Consider the following 15,398-nt stretch of genomic DNA (forward strand, 5'->3'; position numbering starts at 1 on the left):
TAATAGCACATCTCTAGGCTAGGCTATCGCCTAACACAGAAGGTCAGCCTGCCTTAATTCACACTTGACACTTAATTAATTAATTAATTAAGCATCTTCTTAATTAATTAAAGCATCTTCAGTGTCTAGCACACACTGGGTCTGTTTACCCAGTTCGAACAGTCCAAACATTGATTAAATTTTAACACCACTGGTTTCAAGAACTTAGGGTGTCTGGCACCCACAAACTTACAACATTATTGTAATTATTTGTGTGTCTTAAACTGATTTTATATATGTATATAGTTTTAATTCTAATAATGTTTAATAGTTGTTGTTTTCTATGTTTTTAGTGATTATTGGTTTTTTAGTGATTATTGTTTCTATCTGTTAGCCGCCTTGAGTCATGTTAGGGGGAAAGGCGGGGTATAAACAAACAAAGAAATAAAAATGCCTCCCTCATGGAACTACAATTCCCAGAATTTGCTGGGAAGAGGGATTGATTGTTAAGCCACTCTGGGAACTGCAGCTCTCAGCACCCTTAATTTTTAGGATTCGGGGAAAGCCAATGGTTGTTTAAAGTATAAAATGTATAGTGGAGATAGCTCTTTTATTTGGAAATAAGTCCCACAGTATTCAACAGGACTTAACTTCTGGGGATGTCTTGGTCGCATTATAGAAAGGTGTGAGAGCAAAACTCTGTAACGGAATCCTAAATCTTTACACACACACTCTCTGTGTTTTCCATTTTTCTCCTCAGTTCCGTGAGAACATCCAGGATATCCTTCCTCTGCTGCCTATCACAGAGGACTACTATCTTTTGAAATGGCTCCGAGGTAAGAAGGCCTGGGGGTTGTTTGCTTTGTGCCACGAAAAACTTGATGCAGTGGTTAGCCTAACAACATCTGCACCAACTGGCAGGGACTCTCTAGGATTCCAGGTGGCCCTTTGGCCTAAACCACTGAGCCTCTTGGACTTGCCAATCAGAAGGTCAGTGGTTCTAATCCCTGCGACGGGGTGAGCTCTTGTTCCTCTGTTCCAGCTCCTGCCAACCTAGCAGTTCGAAAGCACACCAGTGCAAGTAGATAAATAGGTACCACTGTGGCAGGAAGGTAAACGGCGTTTCCGTGTGCTTTGGTTTCCGTCACAGTGTTTTGTTGCGCCAGAAGCCGTTTAGTCATGCTGGCTGCATGACCCGGAAAGCTGCCTGTGGACAAACACTGGCTCTCTTGGCCTGAAAGCGAGATGAGCGCCGCAACCCCAGAGTCACCTTTTACTGGACTTAACCAACCAGGAGTCCTTTCTCTCCCAGCCCTACCTAGAGATGCTGGGGATTGAACCTGGGATCTTCAGGACCTTTTCTCTGGTTCTTTGGTGGTTTTCGTAGGCTTGCCTGCAAGTGCTCCCAAGTGTAAATATATCGGCTGCGGCCTGGAAGCTGGTATAGAGAACCAGACAGGCCACTGCAGGAACAAGAGGAGTGTGTGTGTGTGTGTGTGTGTGTGTGTGCGTGCTTATCTTCCCTAACTGGGATGAACAGAGAGAGTCGTGTGTTTTTTATCACCCAAGATTCCTTTGCTTGCACTTTCTCTGTTTGGTAAAGTCCAAAAACCAGAACGTACCAGGCACGTGCTTTGCATTAAACACAGCGGGTCCACAAAGAGGCAGCTCTTGTTCAGAATTCCAAGGCTGGGCCCAGGTGACTGAGTGCTCAATCCAGATAACATTTTTATTAATGCGATGCAGCTAGCCATGGTCACGCAAACTCAGTACAGATTTCCCTGTTCTTTTTTAAACGGAGACACCAACCTAATATGTTCTAGGTCTGACATGAGTGTTTCTCAACCTCTTCCAGCCCATACCCCCTTTTAGCTAACGTAAAAATCACACACTCCTCCTTTAAGCCTGGCTCCTCTAATTATTTTATTTAACTTTTCCAATGGATTGAAGTTTTGTGACTACTTTTATTTCTTTTTTACTTATATCTGCCTATATACATAAAAACGTAAGGCTGTTGCCACAATGCAGTTTGTGCGGCTGCCAAGTCCCACAGGAGGAATGGCAGGCCGGCAAGCGAGTGAATGGGGTGGAGCAGGGGCGCTTCACACAGCGGTTTAGCGAGGCACTTTGTGAAGTGGCTCCCCGGTCATTTAAAAGGGGAAAGGGCCTTGGATTGAGCTGGGGAGGGGAATAGGTGAGGGGGTGGGTGAGGTGTAAATTGAGTGGAGGGAGTCTAGCAAAGCAACAGGTGGGTTAGTGAACGGAGTGAACAGGGGCAGCAGTCCCTAGTGGTACAATCTTTTTTAAAAATACTCACCCCACCCTGAGATCTTCCTACACCCTCCTAGAGAAGAAGCACAATGCCAGATGCTTTAGACTACAACTCCCATCATCCCTGGCCATTTGTTCTTCTCACTGGGGCTGATGGGAGCAGATACTTTTGTGGGGTTTTTTGTTAACCTGCTTTGGGAAAGTTTCCACTTGCTTCAGGAAATTTCCTGTCGCTTTAGATCAAGGCTAGTCAATGCGGTGAACGCCAGACGTTGTTGGACTACAACTCCCAGCAGCCCCAGCCAGCCTGGCAAAGTGGGCAGAGGCAATGGGAGTCGTAGTCCAAAACATCTGGAGGGCACCAGGTTGGGGAATGCGGGACTTGGAACATATTTTTATTAGACGACTCATAATCAAAATAAACTGGATAATTTTTTAAATCTCTCTTTCCTTCCCCATGATGGCTCACCACATTGCTGTCTCTGTTTTATTACATTTCTATGCCAGCTTTGCTCCAAGTAGCTCGAAGTGGCACACACGGTTCCCCTCCTCCCCACTTTATCCTCACAACAAATCTGTGAGGTAGGTTAGGGCTGAGCTGCGTGGCAGTGAAGAGCTTTGCAGCAAGCGCAATTACACCCACAATTAGAGTTTCTCCTTCAAATCTGCCAGACTCTTATTTCAACCAGTTCTGCCACTTGAGACTCTGCCCTGGAGTTTCTGCCTGTTTGGAAGATAAGTCTCTCCAGTGAGAGATTAAAAATTATCAGACTGTTATCGCAGCCTTATCTTCCCTTCCCTGACCCCTGATATTCTCTGAAGTCCTGTTAGCCCTGTGCTGCAATGGAGAGATGTTGCAACACAAGGGGCCGGTCCTACCATTAGGCGTCGGTAGCCCTTCCCCATCTTTCTCAGCTGATGCCCTAGTGAACATACCACTGAGCTGCGTCCCTTCCTCAAATGGTGATGCTCATAACATATATATTAGAGTATTATTAGGAGTGTATGGAGCTGCCTTATGCCGAGTCAAACCAAAGGTCCACCTAGCTCAGTATTGTCTACACAGACTGGCACCAGCTCTCTGGGGTTTCAAGGCAGGGGTCTGTCTCAGCCCTAAGTGAAGATGCCAGGGATTGAACCTGGGACCAAGGCAGATGCACTACTGCCGAGCTATGATCCTTCCCACTAAATCACTTACAGGGGACCCAATTCACTCCCCGAGAGTGAAAATGTGTGTTTAAGGCCCTCAGGTGAGCCCTGCTGGATCAGGCCAAAAACCCACCTGGTCCAGCATCCTGTTCCTACAATGGCCAACCCACACTCATTGCTGAGCAACAGCCTGCAGGAGAAGAAGAAGAGTTTGGATTTGATATCCCGCCTTTCACTCCCTTTAAGGAGTCTCAAAGCGGCTAACATTCTCCTTTTCCTTCCTCCCCCACAACAAACACTCTGTGAGGTGAGTGGGGCTGAGAGACTTCAAAGAAGTGTGACTGGCCCAAGGTCACCCAGCAGCTGCATGTGGAGGAGCGGGGAATCAAACCCAGTTCCCCAGATTACAAGACTACCACTCTTAACCACTACACCACACTGGCTCTCGAGAGCTTAGTGGAGTGGGAGACCAGCCAACTGTAGAAGGTGTCTCTGAGGTGTCCTCATCCAAAGTCAGGTCCAGTCCTAGGGTCAGCCAAACAGCAATCCATGTGGTCAGGGAATCCGATGATCAGGTGGGGTCAAGGGTCAAGATGAGCAGAAAACAGCAAGGTAGGGTGGGATGCGGGTGGCGCTGTGGGTTAAACCACAGAGCCTAGGACTGGCCGATCAGAAGGTCGGCAGTTCGAATCCCCGTGACGGGGTGAGCTCCCGTTGCTCGGTCCCTGCTCCTGCCAACCTAGCAGTTCGAAAGCACGTCAAAGTGCAAGTAGATAAACAGGTACCGCTCTGGCAGGAAGGCAAACGGCGTTTCTGTGTGCTGCTCTGGTTTGCCAGAAGCGGCTTAGTCCTGCTGGCCACATGACCCGGAAGCTGTACGCCGTCTCCCTCGGCCAATAAAGCGAGATGAGCGCCGCAACCCCAGACTTGTCCACAACTGGACCTAATGGTCAGGGGTCCCTTTACCTTTACCTAGGGCCAGGAACTACAAGCATTGTTTACAGCCGCTGACTTCTGCTGGAAACTCTGCTTAAGGCGGCTGAAGCCAGCTGGTTCTCATCAGCACCTTCTCCTCTGTGTCCTTCAAAGCTGATCAGCTGTGGGTGGGGTCACTCTGCCTTCTCCCCCTTCAGGCTGCTGTTCAGCAGGCGAAGCAGACTCCTGGCCCATGTCATTCAGAGGCATTTCCTTCCTTCCGACAGTGGAGGCAGAACGTGGCCTCTGAGGTTGGTCCTCATCCATGAATTGGCCTAAATCCCCTTTAAAGCCATCCAAGTTGGCTGCCACTACCTCCTGGGGGAACAAATTCCAGAGCTCCTGGGTCAGTCTCGGCCCAGTATACCTGAAGGAGCGTCTCCACCCTCATCGTTCTGCCCGGACACTGAGGTCCAGCGCTGAGGGCCTTCTGGCGGTTCCCTCACTGCGAAAAGCCAAGTTACAGGGAACCAGGCAGAGGGCCTTCTCGGTGGTGGCACCCACCCTGTGGAACGCCCTCCCACCAGATGTCAAAGAGAAAAACAACCACCAAACTTTTAGAAGACATCTGAAGGCAGCCCTGTTTAGGGAAGCTTTTAATGTTTAATAGGTTATTGTATTTTAGTGTTTTGTTGGAAGCCGCCCAGAGTGGCTGGGCAAACCCAGCCAGATCGGCGGGGTAATAATAATAATAATAATAATAATAATAATAATAATAATAAAAATAAGAAGAAGAAGAAGAAGAAGAAGAAGAAGAAGAAGCTGCCTTTTTCTGAACCTGTTCCAGGCCTTGCCACCTGGCCTACTTGCCTGTTTGGTCTGGTTTTAATCAGGGAAAACCTTCCAAAGGATAAGAGTCCATAAATCAGATTCAGGTGCTCTGCCTGTCACCTGAAATCTGCCAGAAAGGGTTGCCTCTGGCAGGGAAGCCTCTGACCTGACTTGACCTGACCAGGACGTCTCCCTCCCCTACCCCCTTCTCTCTCTCCCTAAGATGGGTCCTGACCTTCGAAATAAACTTGGTTCTTGCAAGCTGCTTCCCTCTGGTTCATTAGCATTCCTTGGGTGTGATCCTACTTGCTGAAAGGGAGATGTTGTTGAGGTGTGATTAATCCTTGAAGGCGCTGGCTGTGAAGAGCCGCCCTCTTAATCCCTGATTATGTTCCACTGAGAATGAAAACTGGATCAGGCACGCCCCATCTGACGCCAATACCCTGGGGCTAACAGGTTGCACCAGCTCCTGCGGCAACATATAGTGACCAGATGCCTGCTTGTCCCACAAGCAATTGTATGACTGATATTTATAAGGAGGTCAGAGGTGAAACGGTGACCTCTGCTGCAGGATTTTGTAATGGTTTTGCAAACATCGATGATTATAGAACAGTAGAGCTGGTATTCAGCCCTGAGTGCTCACTGGAAGGACAGATCCTGAAGCTGAGGCTCCAATACTTTGGCCACCTCATGAGAAGAGAAGACTCCCTGGAAAAGACCCTGATGTTGGGAAAGATTGAGGGCCCAAGGAGAAGGAACGACAGAGGACGAGATGGTTGGACAGTGTTCTTGAAGCTACCAGCATGAGTTTGACCAAACTGCGGGAGGCAGTGGAAGACAGGAGTGCCTGGGGCGCTCTGGTCCATGGGGTCACAAAGAGTTGGACACGACTAAATGACTAAACAACAACAAGAGCTGGAATGAACCTCAAGGTTCATCTAGTTCAGGGGTTAGCAAACTTTTTCAGAAGAGGGCCGGTCCAATGTCCCTCAGACCTTGTGGGGGGCCGGACTATAAGCCACCACCCCCCTCACGACTCTCCCCTCCCTTCTTCACAGCACTGGATGAGCCCCAGTGGCTGCTTACCTGTGTCTTGCGAGTGGCAGGGGCTGGCGGCTGCGGCGGTGGGACGATGAACGGCGCACAATAGCATTCTGGAGAGGGGCTGCTTAAAATGGAGGCCGCTCGAGCGCTGCCGCTGTTGGCACCAACAAAGCCCAGCCCCCTTCCTCCTCTAGGCAGGACGGGGAGAAGCCAGGAGGGAGGGAGGGAGGGAGGGAGGGAGGGAGGGAGGAGGCGCCGCCATCGCCGTGGGAGGGAGAAGGAAAGAACGTGTGTGCTGCTGATTGATGCGGCGATTCCCGGACAGTCCACAGGCCAGATCCGGAAGGCAGTTGGGCCTGATCCAGCCCGCGGGCCTTAGTTTGCCGCCTTTCAACCCTCTGCAACGCAGGAATTGCAGCTGAAGAATTCCACTGCTAAACAGCTCTTAGCATCATTCCTAACGTTTAGCCAGAATCTCCTTTCTTGTCATTTGAATCTGTTAGTTCGGGTTCAACCCTCTTGAGCAGCAGAAAACAAACTTGCTCCATCTTCCACGTGGCAGCCCTTCAGATATCTGAAGATGAAAGGGTCACGTTTGCTGTGAGGAGGAGTGATAGGAAAGCAGAAATAAATAAAAGTGGAGACTCTGGGGCCAAATGACGCTCGCTCAGCATGTCGCTTTGAAGTTGGGCGAATCTTTGTTTACCGCAAATGGCAGCTGTGGGGAATCCGTTTTTGAAATGTAGCAACCTTGCTTGTTTATTGGAAGGATTTGCCCTTCAGATAGAAGCACATCTGGAAATGGGTGCAAATAGGGCGCAAGCCAAAACAGCTGCGTTCATATAGGTGCTGTTACCTTTTAGCACAGGTATTTTGCAGGTTGGTCTCTAACCATTCATGATCTTCTTTGCAGCTCGGTGTTTTGACTTGCAGAAGTCTGAAGCTATGCTCCGGAAGGTAAGAGGCTTCTTATTATAAATATCAAAACAGATGCATGCAAATCGTAAACTTCACACTGATAATTTGTATAATGCAGTAGTTCAAAAACAGTGGTCTAAGTGCCTCTTCATTCAAGTAGTCTGCAGTTTGACTGTGGATTTGAAGGCAGGAGAGAGCACGGCTGTTGTGTTACATATTCATAATGATTTTTAATTGCATTTTTAATGCTTGTGTTTCTTTACCTTGTATTTTATGACATTGTATAAAATACCGTAATATTATTTTATTTCTTTGCATTCTCTGGAATTGTAATACAGCAAAATGCACTATATATGAGAAAGCAATAAAAATACAATTAAAAATCATGCAGCCCCCTAGTATAACATTGCACCACATCCACAACAGGCAGAAAAATCATTAGGTGGTCCATCAAGCCCCTCAGGAATTTTTAATTTTTTATTTTGGATGGGGGGGGAGAAGGTCGAGGATCGTTGGTATAATGCATCCCAGCAGGCCCAACGTATCATAGAATACACTGGGTCCCAAAAGGCGTTGTAAAAGTGGCCTCGTTTGCATATAACAACTCAGGGGCTGCCACAGAGAAGGCCCTCTCCTGGGCTCCCACCCCCCCGAACTTTTGAGCGCTGTAGGGTGTGTCTGTAGGGAAGGAGATGGCCTTTCTGAAAATTGGGCCATAAGAATTTAGGACTTTATAAACACCTTGAATTGGGCCGGAAAACAAACCAGCAGCCAGTGCTGCTGTGTGAGGACAGCGGTTGTATGAGCTCTAAGGTTAACGCCAGCCCATAATCTGCCCGCTGCATTTCGGGCCAGTTGCCATTTCTGCATTGTCTTCAAGGGCAGCACCACGCAGTGTGTACATTGCATCCCAGTCGTCTGGAGGAGGCCTAAGATGACCTATGTCTGACCACCATTTGTCTTCTTCACTAATAGCTTTCTCTTTTTGGTCCGTCCCCCCGAAACAGCATATTGAAACCCGGAAGCACATGGATGCAGATCATATCATAGAGTGGAAGGCCCCAGAGGTGCGTTCCTAATTTATTGGCTTCGTCCATACATCTGGTCCTGCCCCAGATTCCCCAGATTTTCCTCTTACGCATAACCAGCTGCCTCTTTACCCTCGGCCTGCTCACCTGCTTGTATCTTGGCCCCCATAGGTCATTACAAAGTACATGGCCGGGGGAAGATGTGGTTTCGACCGGGAAGGCTGTCCCATCTGGTATGAGATCATTGGACCTCTCGACGCCAAAGGGATCCTCTTCTCAGCTTCGAAACAAGATTTGCTTAAAAAAAAGTTCCAGGACTGTGAGATTTTACGGCAGCTATGTGTGGAGCAGAGTGAGAAGGTAAGGCCTGGGTACCCAGCCTAGAATGCCTGATTTCATGTCTGCCACATTCATGTCATACAGGCAACAACCAATTTTACATGTGTCCGATTGATGCGCATCCAATATTTCTCCAATGAAAATAGGGACATCCAATTTAATTATTTTTAGTTTATTTTATTTTATAAATTTAATTTAATTTAATATAATTATTATTCATACATACATACCACCCTGCCCATCTGACTGGGTTGGCCCAGCCACTCTGGCCTGCTTCCAACATATATAAAAACATAATAAAATATTAAACATGTTTGCTATTACAGGGCTGCCTTCAGATGCCTTCTAAAGGTCGTATCCTTGTCTCCTTGGCTCAGGGGTTGCATGACTTTAAAACGGTCATGTTTTTTTCTTCCCCTCACAAAGCTACAATTCTCAGAAGCGTTTGGCAAGCTTTCCCTCTCCGCGGGGAACTCCAGGAATGGTAGCTCTGTGAGGAGGAAAATTGGGGTCTCTCCTAACAACTTTCAGCACCCGTAACAAACCACAGCTCTTTAAGCGCAATTAACAAGCCACAGTTCTGGCAGGCTTGTCTTAACATTCTTAAGAGCTCTCCTTTAAAATGTAGTCTTCTGCATGTAGTCGCCTGTTACATTTGCTATGAATTTTCTGTGCGGAATTCTTCAGCGCAGTCACCTACCAACATTCTGGCCATGGGATGGCGGGGTATCCGATCTCAACTGCTAAATTTAAAGAATAGTCACCGTCCTGCCACCCCACTCAGATGTTATTGGACTGTAATTTCACCCTGGCCAGGACAGTTTTAAGACATTGTCCAAAATGGATTCCCGATTACAAGGGGTTCGTTCCTTTCCGACTCTACAATTCTATGATTCTGAAATATACTTGGAGTCGAGAGTGGATTTCATGCTCTTTATTCAGCTCATAGTGGTGAGGAGGAATGGAAGTTCCCCCAGAATGTCATTTTTAAATATATTATTTACACAATGGGCCCCACGTGATTGGCTAATTCCGGGATTCACTTGTAGGCCAATCAGGTTGCGGATTCACTTACACGTGGAGCTGGATTGGGTGGCTCCTGGGGACCAATCAGACTGCTGCATTCTGAATCCTATTGTTCTAGGACCAATCAGACTGCTGCCTTTTGGATCCTATTCAACTCAGTACATAACAGATTCTATGATTACCGTATTTTTTGCCCTATAGGATGCACTTTTCCCCCTCCAAAAATGAAGGGGAAATCTGGGTGCGTCCTATGGGGCAAATGCAGGCTTTCGCTGAAGCTTGGAGAGCGAGAGGAGTCGGTGCGCACCGACCCCTCTCACTCTCCAGGCTTCAGGAAGACATCCGCAGCCTAGGCAGCCCTGCGGGAGTTCCCCTCAGGGCTCCCCACAGTGCAGATAGCAGCCTGCCGCCCGGCGCGAAGAGCGCCCTGAAGCAGAGCGCCCCTCGTGCCAGGCAGACATTTGCGGCGTGGGGAGCCCTGCTGGAGTTCACCGCACGGCTCCCAACGCTGCGGATAGCAACCTGTCGCCCGGTGCAAAGGGCGCCCTGAAGCAGAGCACCCCTTGCGCCGGGCAGACATCCGCAGCGTGGGGAGCCCTGCAGGAGTTCCCCGCAGGGCTCCCCACACTGTGGATAGCAGCCTGCCGCCCGGCGGGCAGGGCGCACTGTAGCAGAGTGCCCCGCGTGCCGGGCAGGCATCAGCCAGCCCCACAAGCTCGGGGGACAGCAGGGAGGCGCAGCGCCGCCACCCCATCCTCGACCTGGTTCGGTTTCCCCGACCTGGTTTTTGGGGGGAAATAAAGGAAATTTCCCCCCCTTTATTTTCCCCCCAAAAAACTAGGTGTGTCCTATGGGACGGAGCGTCCTATGGGACGAAAAATACGGTGCATCTGGGGGACACCAATGTGGCAAAAGATAGGGGGAGGAATGGTTTTAGATGTTTTTGTCTAAACCATTTTTGTCTTCTCTCTCTCTCTTTCTCTTTAAAGCTGGGGAGGAGAGTTGAAACAGTCATGATGATTTACGATTTTGAAGGGCTAGGCCTGAAGCATCTCTGGAAGCCAGCTGTGGATGCTTATTCTGAGGTGAGAATGGCAGGGAACCCACCCCATTGCGTCTCTGAATGATTGTATCTGCTGTCTGGGGTGCAGTTTTATTCCTGTACCTTGTCCCAATAATTCCCTCCCCACAGAATTGTTTGTGGCACCTTCAGTATGTCATATGCTAGAGACACATCTCCCCCCCCCCCTGAATACCGTATTTTTTGCTATATAAGACTCACTTTTTCCCTCTTAAAACGTAAGGGAAAATGTGTGTGCGTCTTATGGAGCGAATGCAGGCTGCGCAGCTATCCCAGAAGCCAGAACAGCAAGAGGGATTGCTGCTTTCACTGCGCAGCGATCCCTCTTGCTGTTCTGGCTTCTGAGATTCAGAATATATTTTTTTTCTTGTTTTCCTCCTCCAAAAACTAGGTGCGTCTTATGGTCTGGTGCGTCTTATAAAGCGAAAAATGCGGTATATTTATTTGATTTTCCATTTTAAAATTTACATTCATCACACATCGTATTGCAGTCATACCTCAGGATAAATACGCTTCAGGTTGAGCGCGTTTGGGTTGCGGTCCGCAGCGACCCGGAAGTAACGCAGATTACTCGGAAGTAAAGCAAGATGAGAGCCACAACCCCAGAGTCGTCTGCGACTGGACTTAACTGTCAGGGGTCCTTTACCTTTACCTTTAAGGTAAAGTTACAGATGGGTAGCCGTGTTGAATTTTTTTGCTTTAAGGTAAAGGTACCCCTGCCCGTACGGGCCAGTCTTGCCAGACTCTAGGGTTGTGCGCTCATCTCACTCTAGAGGCCGGGAGCCAGCGCTGTCTGCAGACACTTCCGGGTCATGTGGCCAGCGTGACAAAGCTGCATCTGGCGAGCCAGCGCAGCACACGGAAACGCCGTTTACCTTCCCGCTGGTAAGCGGTCCCTATTTATCTACTTGCACCCGGGGGTGCTTTCGAACTGCTAGGTTGGCAGGCGCTGGGACCGAACGATGGGAGCGCACCCGCCGCGGGGATTTGAACCGCCGACCATGCGATCGGCAAGTCCTAGGCGCTGAGGTTTTACCCACAGCACCACCTGCGCCCCTTTACCTTTAAATGTTACTGAATCTAGATACATTAATTGCTTGCATAATTTGGCATATAAAGCACCTCTGAAATGTTTTCCTGACTCATTCCCCCCCCCCTACCCTTTCAGCTTCTTGCCATGTTTGAAGAAAACTATCCTGAGTCCCTTAAACAAGTCTACGTTATAAAAGGTGAGCTTTGGAAGCAAAACTTGGGGTGGAAAAACCCTTTAAAGCCTGAGGACGTTGTGGGAAATATCTGGGGACCACATGCCACTCAGTCAATTTCTTTGTCCCTGTTACAGCTCCCAGGCTCTTCCCTGTGGCTTACAACCTGGTGAAGCACTTTCTGAGCGAAGATACTCGCAAGAAGATTGTGGTCCTAGGAGGTGAGTAGGATCTGCCTTTGCTGGCTCCAACATTTCTAGGAAACGGGAAACATAACAGAGGGAGAGCCAAGTACTTTCCCTCCCCCCAAAAGACCAAACTGCCCCCCTCCCACTATAAAATGTGGCAAGCAAAGCAAATACAAGTGTGTTAAGCTCCTGCTGTTTGGACTCTGCATTTAATACCTTGCTAGCTTTCTCCTTGGGCACATATCACCCATTTTTTCCTGGTAGTGTACACAGCACATGGAAATCATAGGAACATAGGAAACTGCCTTCTACAGGCTTGGATCATTCAGCTTAGTATTGTCTGCACTGACTGGCAGCAGCTCTCCAGGGTTTCAGACAGGAAGTCTCTCCCAGCCCGAGCTGGAGATGCTGCCTTTGGGGATTGAAGCTGGGACCTTCTGCATGCAAGACAGATGGTCTGCCACTGAGTCATGAGACCTTCTCCTACAACAGCTATAAAGGTGAAGGGACCCCTGACCGTTAGGTCCAGTCGCGGACGACTCTGGGGTTGCGGTGCTCATCTCGCTTTATTGGCCGAGGGAGCCGGCATACAGCTTCCGGGTCATGTGGCCAGCAGGACTAAGCCGCTTCTGGAGAACCAGAGCAGCGCACGGAAACGCCGTTTACCTTCCCGCCAGAGTGGTACCTAATTATCTACTTACACTTTGACGTGCTTTTGAACTGCTAGGTGGGCAGGAGCAGGGACCGAACAATGGGAGCTCACCCCGTGGCAGGATTTGAACCGCCGATCTTACGATCGACAAGCCCTAGGTTCAGTGGTTTAGACCACAGCACCACCTGCGTCCCACAACAGCTATATGAAGATGCTAAATTGGGATCTGCCAGTTGATCTTTAGATGGCTTGAAGGCCATTGACAAAGATTCTCAGACTGAAGGTGTTCCCAATTAAGGATTCCACCCACTTCCTCCCTAGTCACTTGCAACCTGGTCTCGCAACCACCTTGCTTTTTGTGTTGCCACCTTATCTGCTCTACGTGACCTTGGACTGATAGGCTGGACACCTTCCAGCGAGAGACAGTCTGTTAGCTCTCTCTCTTCTGGTTCTTCTTCACTTTGCCGTTCACCCCCCAGTTCTTCCCAACTTTTGTCTTCAAAACTATGCCCCTCTGCAAACCGCTGCTCCAAATCTATACTGCTCCACTGCTCCTGGGCAGGAGCTCACCCCGTGGCAGGATTTGAACCGCCGATCTTACGATCTGTTTCTTGATCTGTTTCAACAATATAATTCTCAGAGACCAAGCTAAGGTGTACTGCTCTGATGAGGAATGGTGGGAGCCTCCCCCTCCCACTGCTCCTGGGCAGGAGCAGTGGGAGGGGGAGGCTCCCACCATTCCTCATCAGAGCAGTACACCTTAGCTTGGTCTCTGAGAATTATATTGTTGAAACAGATCAAGTGGGAGACTAGAAATGGATTTGTGCGCACCCAGCTCTATTGCTCAAAAGTAAAACTCCTGTGCTTGGAGTCTTCTAAATCGGAGTGTTGTTTGCTCCTGGCTCCTATTCGCAGATCTGGGGAATTCTACTCTAGTAAAGCAAAGCAAAGTTGATCCCGAAAGCCTGATGTTTGCCCAGTGCTTACCCATGTGAGCCAAGCTTATTCTGTATTTGTTTGGGAATTTGGTTCCTCTGAATTTCAGCCAAGGCTCTGTGTCTATCTGGAGGCATACATGACGTCTCTTCTTAGAAACAGTTGCTTGCTCTGTAAATCACCACCCTGAAGTCCCAAGCTGGGAGGAAAAGGTTCCTCCTCCTTTCTCTGGGACCTATCCTTCCTCTGCATAGCTGAAGGGAAATTTAAAGCAGATTGCCTAGGGCTCCTCCTGCCGCTGCCTGGCTAGGTATGTCTTTTTCCAAGTCCCTTGTTTTTACCCTGCAGCAGACATCATGAGGCTTCCCTGTATTCTGGGTAGCAGAAATGAATGAATGAATGAATCCATTCAGAAAATCTGCCCTTAGCTGTTTAAAACTCCACTCCACAGTCATATATGGGAGCAGAGCTGTTAGCCACAGGAAGACAGAGCAATTATTCCACTCGCCCACCACCTGCCTCATATTTTTTTTGCTGAACATCCAGCTTTCTCTTTAAAAGTAAATTTGCCATATCCCTATCTTCTTTTAACTTCTGGCAATGTAAAACAGCAAATGCACACAAGCTGCGTCCCTGCCCCGGTTGCACAGCGATCTTCCACAGTTCTGGATGACACCAGCTTGGGGAAAGGCTTGGTGCACGCCCGCCTCTTTATTTATTTAGAGGCATTTGCGGCCTGCTCTTCAGCCAAAGGGGGGGGGGGGAGCTCTTGGAGTGGCTCACATCCAATCACTTAGAACAAGACAGTCTCCGCCCACGACACACAAGGGAAAAGGGATGGGGAGGGAAGAGGAAAAAAGCAAACTCAGGCCACCAATTCTTAAACAGTTGTTCGTATAGTGGCCAGCTGGTATTTTATGTTGTGAACCACTCTGTGATCTTTGGATGAAGGGCAAAATATAAATTTAATAAATAAAAATAAAAATAATAGAAACAGTTTCTGGGTAGGAGGTACCTGATGGAGCTGGTGTTTTGGCAGAGCTAGTTAAGAGAGAGGAGGGCTGATATACAGTGGTACCTCGGGTTAAGTACTTAATACGTTCCAGAGGTCCGTACTTAACCTGAAACTGTTCTTAACCTGAAGCACCACTTTAGCTAATGGGGCCCTCCTGCTGCTGCTGCGCCACCAGAGCACGATTTCTGTTCTCATCCTGAAGCAAAGTTCTTAACCTGAAGCACTATTTCTGGGTTAGCCGAGTCTGTAACCTGAAGCAAATGTAACCTGAAGCGTATGTAACCCGAGGTACCACTGTATTGTCAATACCGAATATAAAAACATGCACAGAGCATTATTGTTGTTTTGGAGGTGGGGATGGTTAGAAAGTATTTGGGGGAGGGAAATCTAGTATGTTACTATCCCCCTCAACCAACCAAGGCTGAAATCACACAGCAGTTCTCATCTTATATTTGGGCTTTCTCACCACATAAAAGCCATTTGCGAAAAAATCAATGGAGTACAGAGCATCTTTAGTGCTCGTTTCTGCATTATCTGATTCCAGGGGGAAATCTTATTAGCAGACCCCTTAAGCCGGAAAATCCTGGGAGGAAACTGATGACATTTGGGGCAGTTCTTTCCTGCCATTTTGGAGGCGCTCACAGGGGAACTGAAGCCCATTTGTGTGTGAAAAGGGTCGGGGTAGTGGTGGTGACATTCACCACTGTGTCACATGACTCCCGCAAATGTGATTGAACAACGTGCCGGTATATTATTTTAAAAGCCACAGTTACCAACAGCTACTACAGTGCAAAAGGAACATTAGAAAGCCATACCAAAGC

The 15,398-nt window shown here is 48.6% G+C and overlaps 2 protein-coding genes across 2 annotated transcripts in view; one reads left to right on the top strand and one right to left on the bottom strand.

The window, feature by feature from the left end:
• The window catches only part of SEC14L2 (SEC14 like lipid binding 2), a 34,814-nt gene that overhangs the window by 12,149 nt on the left and 7,267 nt on the right, over nt 1–15,398 (top strand). Inside the window, exons 2-8 of the mRNA XM_081842002.1 lie at nt 740–815; nt 7,103–7,146; nt 8,115–8,174; nt 8,307–8,495; nt 10,490–10,585; nt 11,750–11,810; nt 11,924–12,007. Of these exons, the coding sequence (XP_081698128.1) occupies nt 740–815; nt 7,103–7,146; nt 8,115–8,174; nt 8,307–8,495; nt 10,490–10,585; nt 11,750–11,810; nt 11,924–12,007 (610 nt within the window). The remainder of the gene's footprint in view (nt 1–739; nt 816–7,102; nt 7,147–8,114; nt 8,175–8,306; nt 8,496–10,489; nt 10,586–11,749; nt 11,811–11,923; nt 12,008–15,398) is intronic.
• LOC309330333 (uncharacterized protein) overlaps nt 1–15,398 on the bottom strand; it is a 69,810-nt gene that overhangs the window by 1,773 nt on the left and 52,639 nt on the right. The gene's annotated exons all lie outside the window — the stretch shown is intronic.

This window comes from Podarcis erhardii (genome assembly GCF_964252035.2).
Source record: "Podarcis erhardii genome assembly, chromosome: 15".
Taxonomy (NCBI): domain Eukaryota; kingdom Metazoa; phylum Chordata; class Lepidosauria; order Squamata; family Lacertidae; genus Podarcis; species Podarcis erhardii.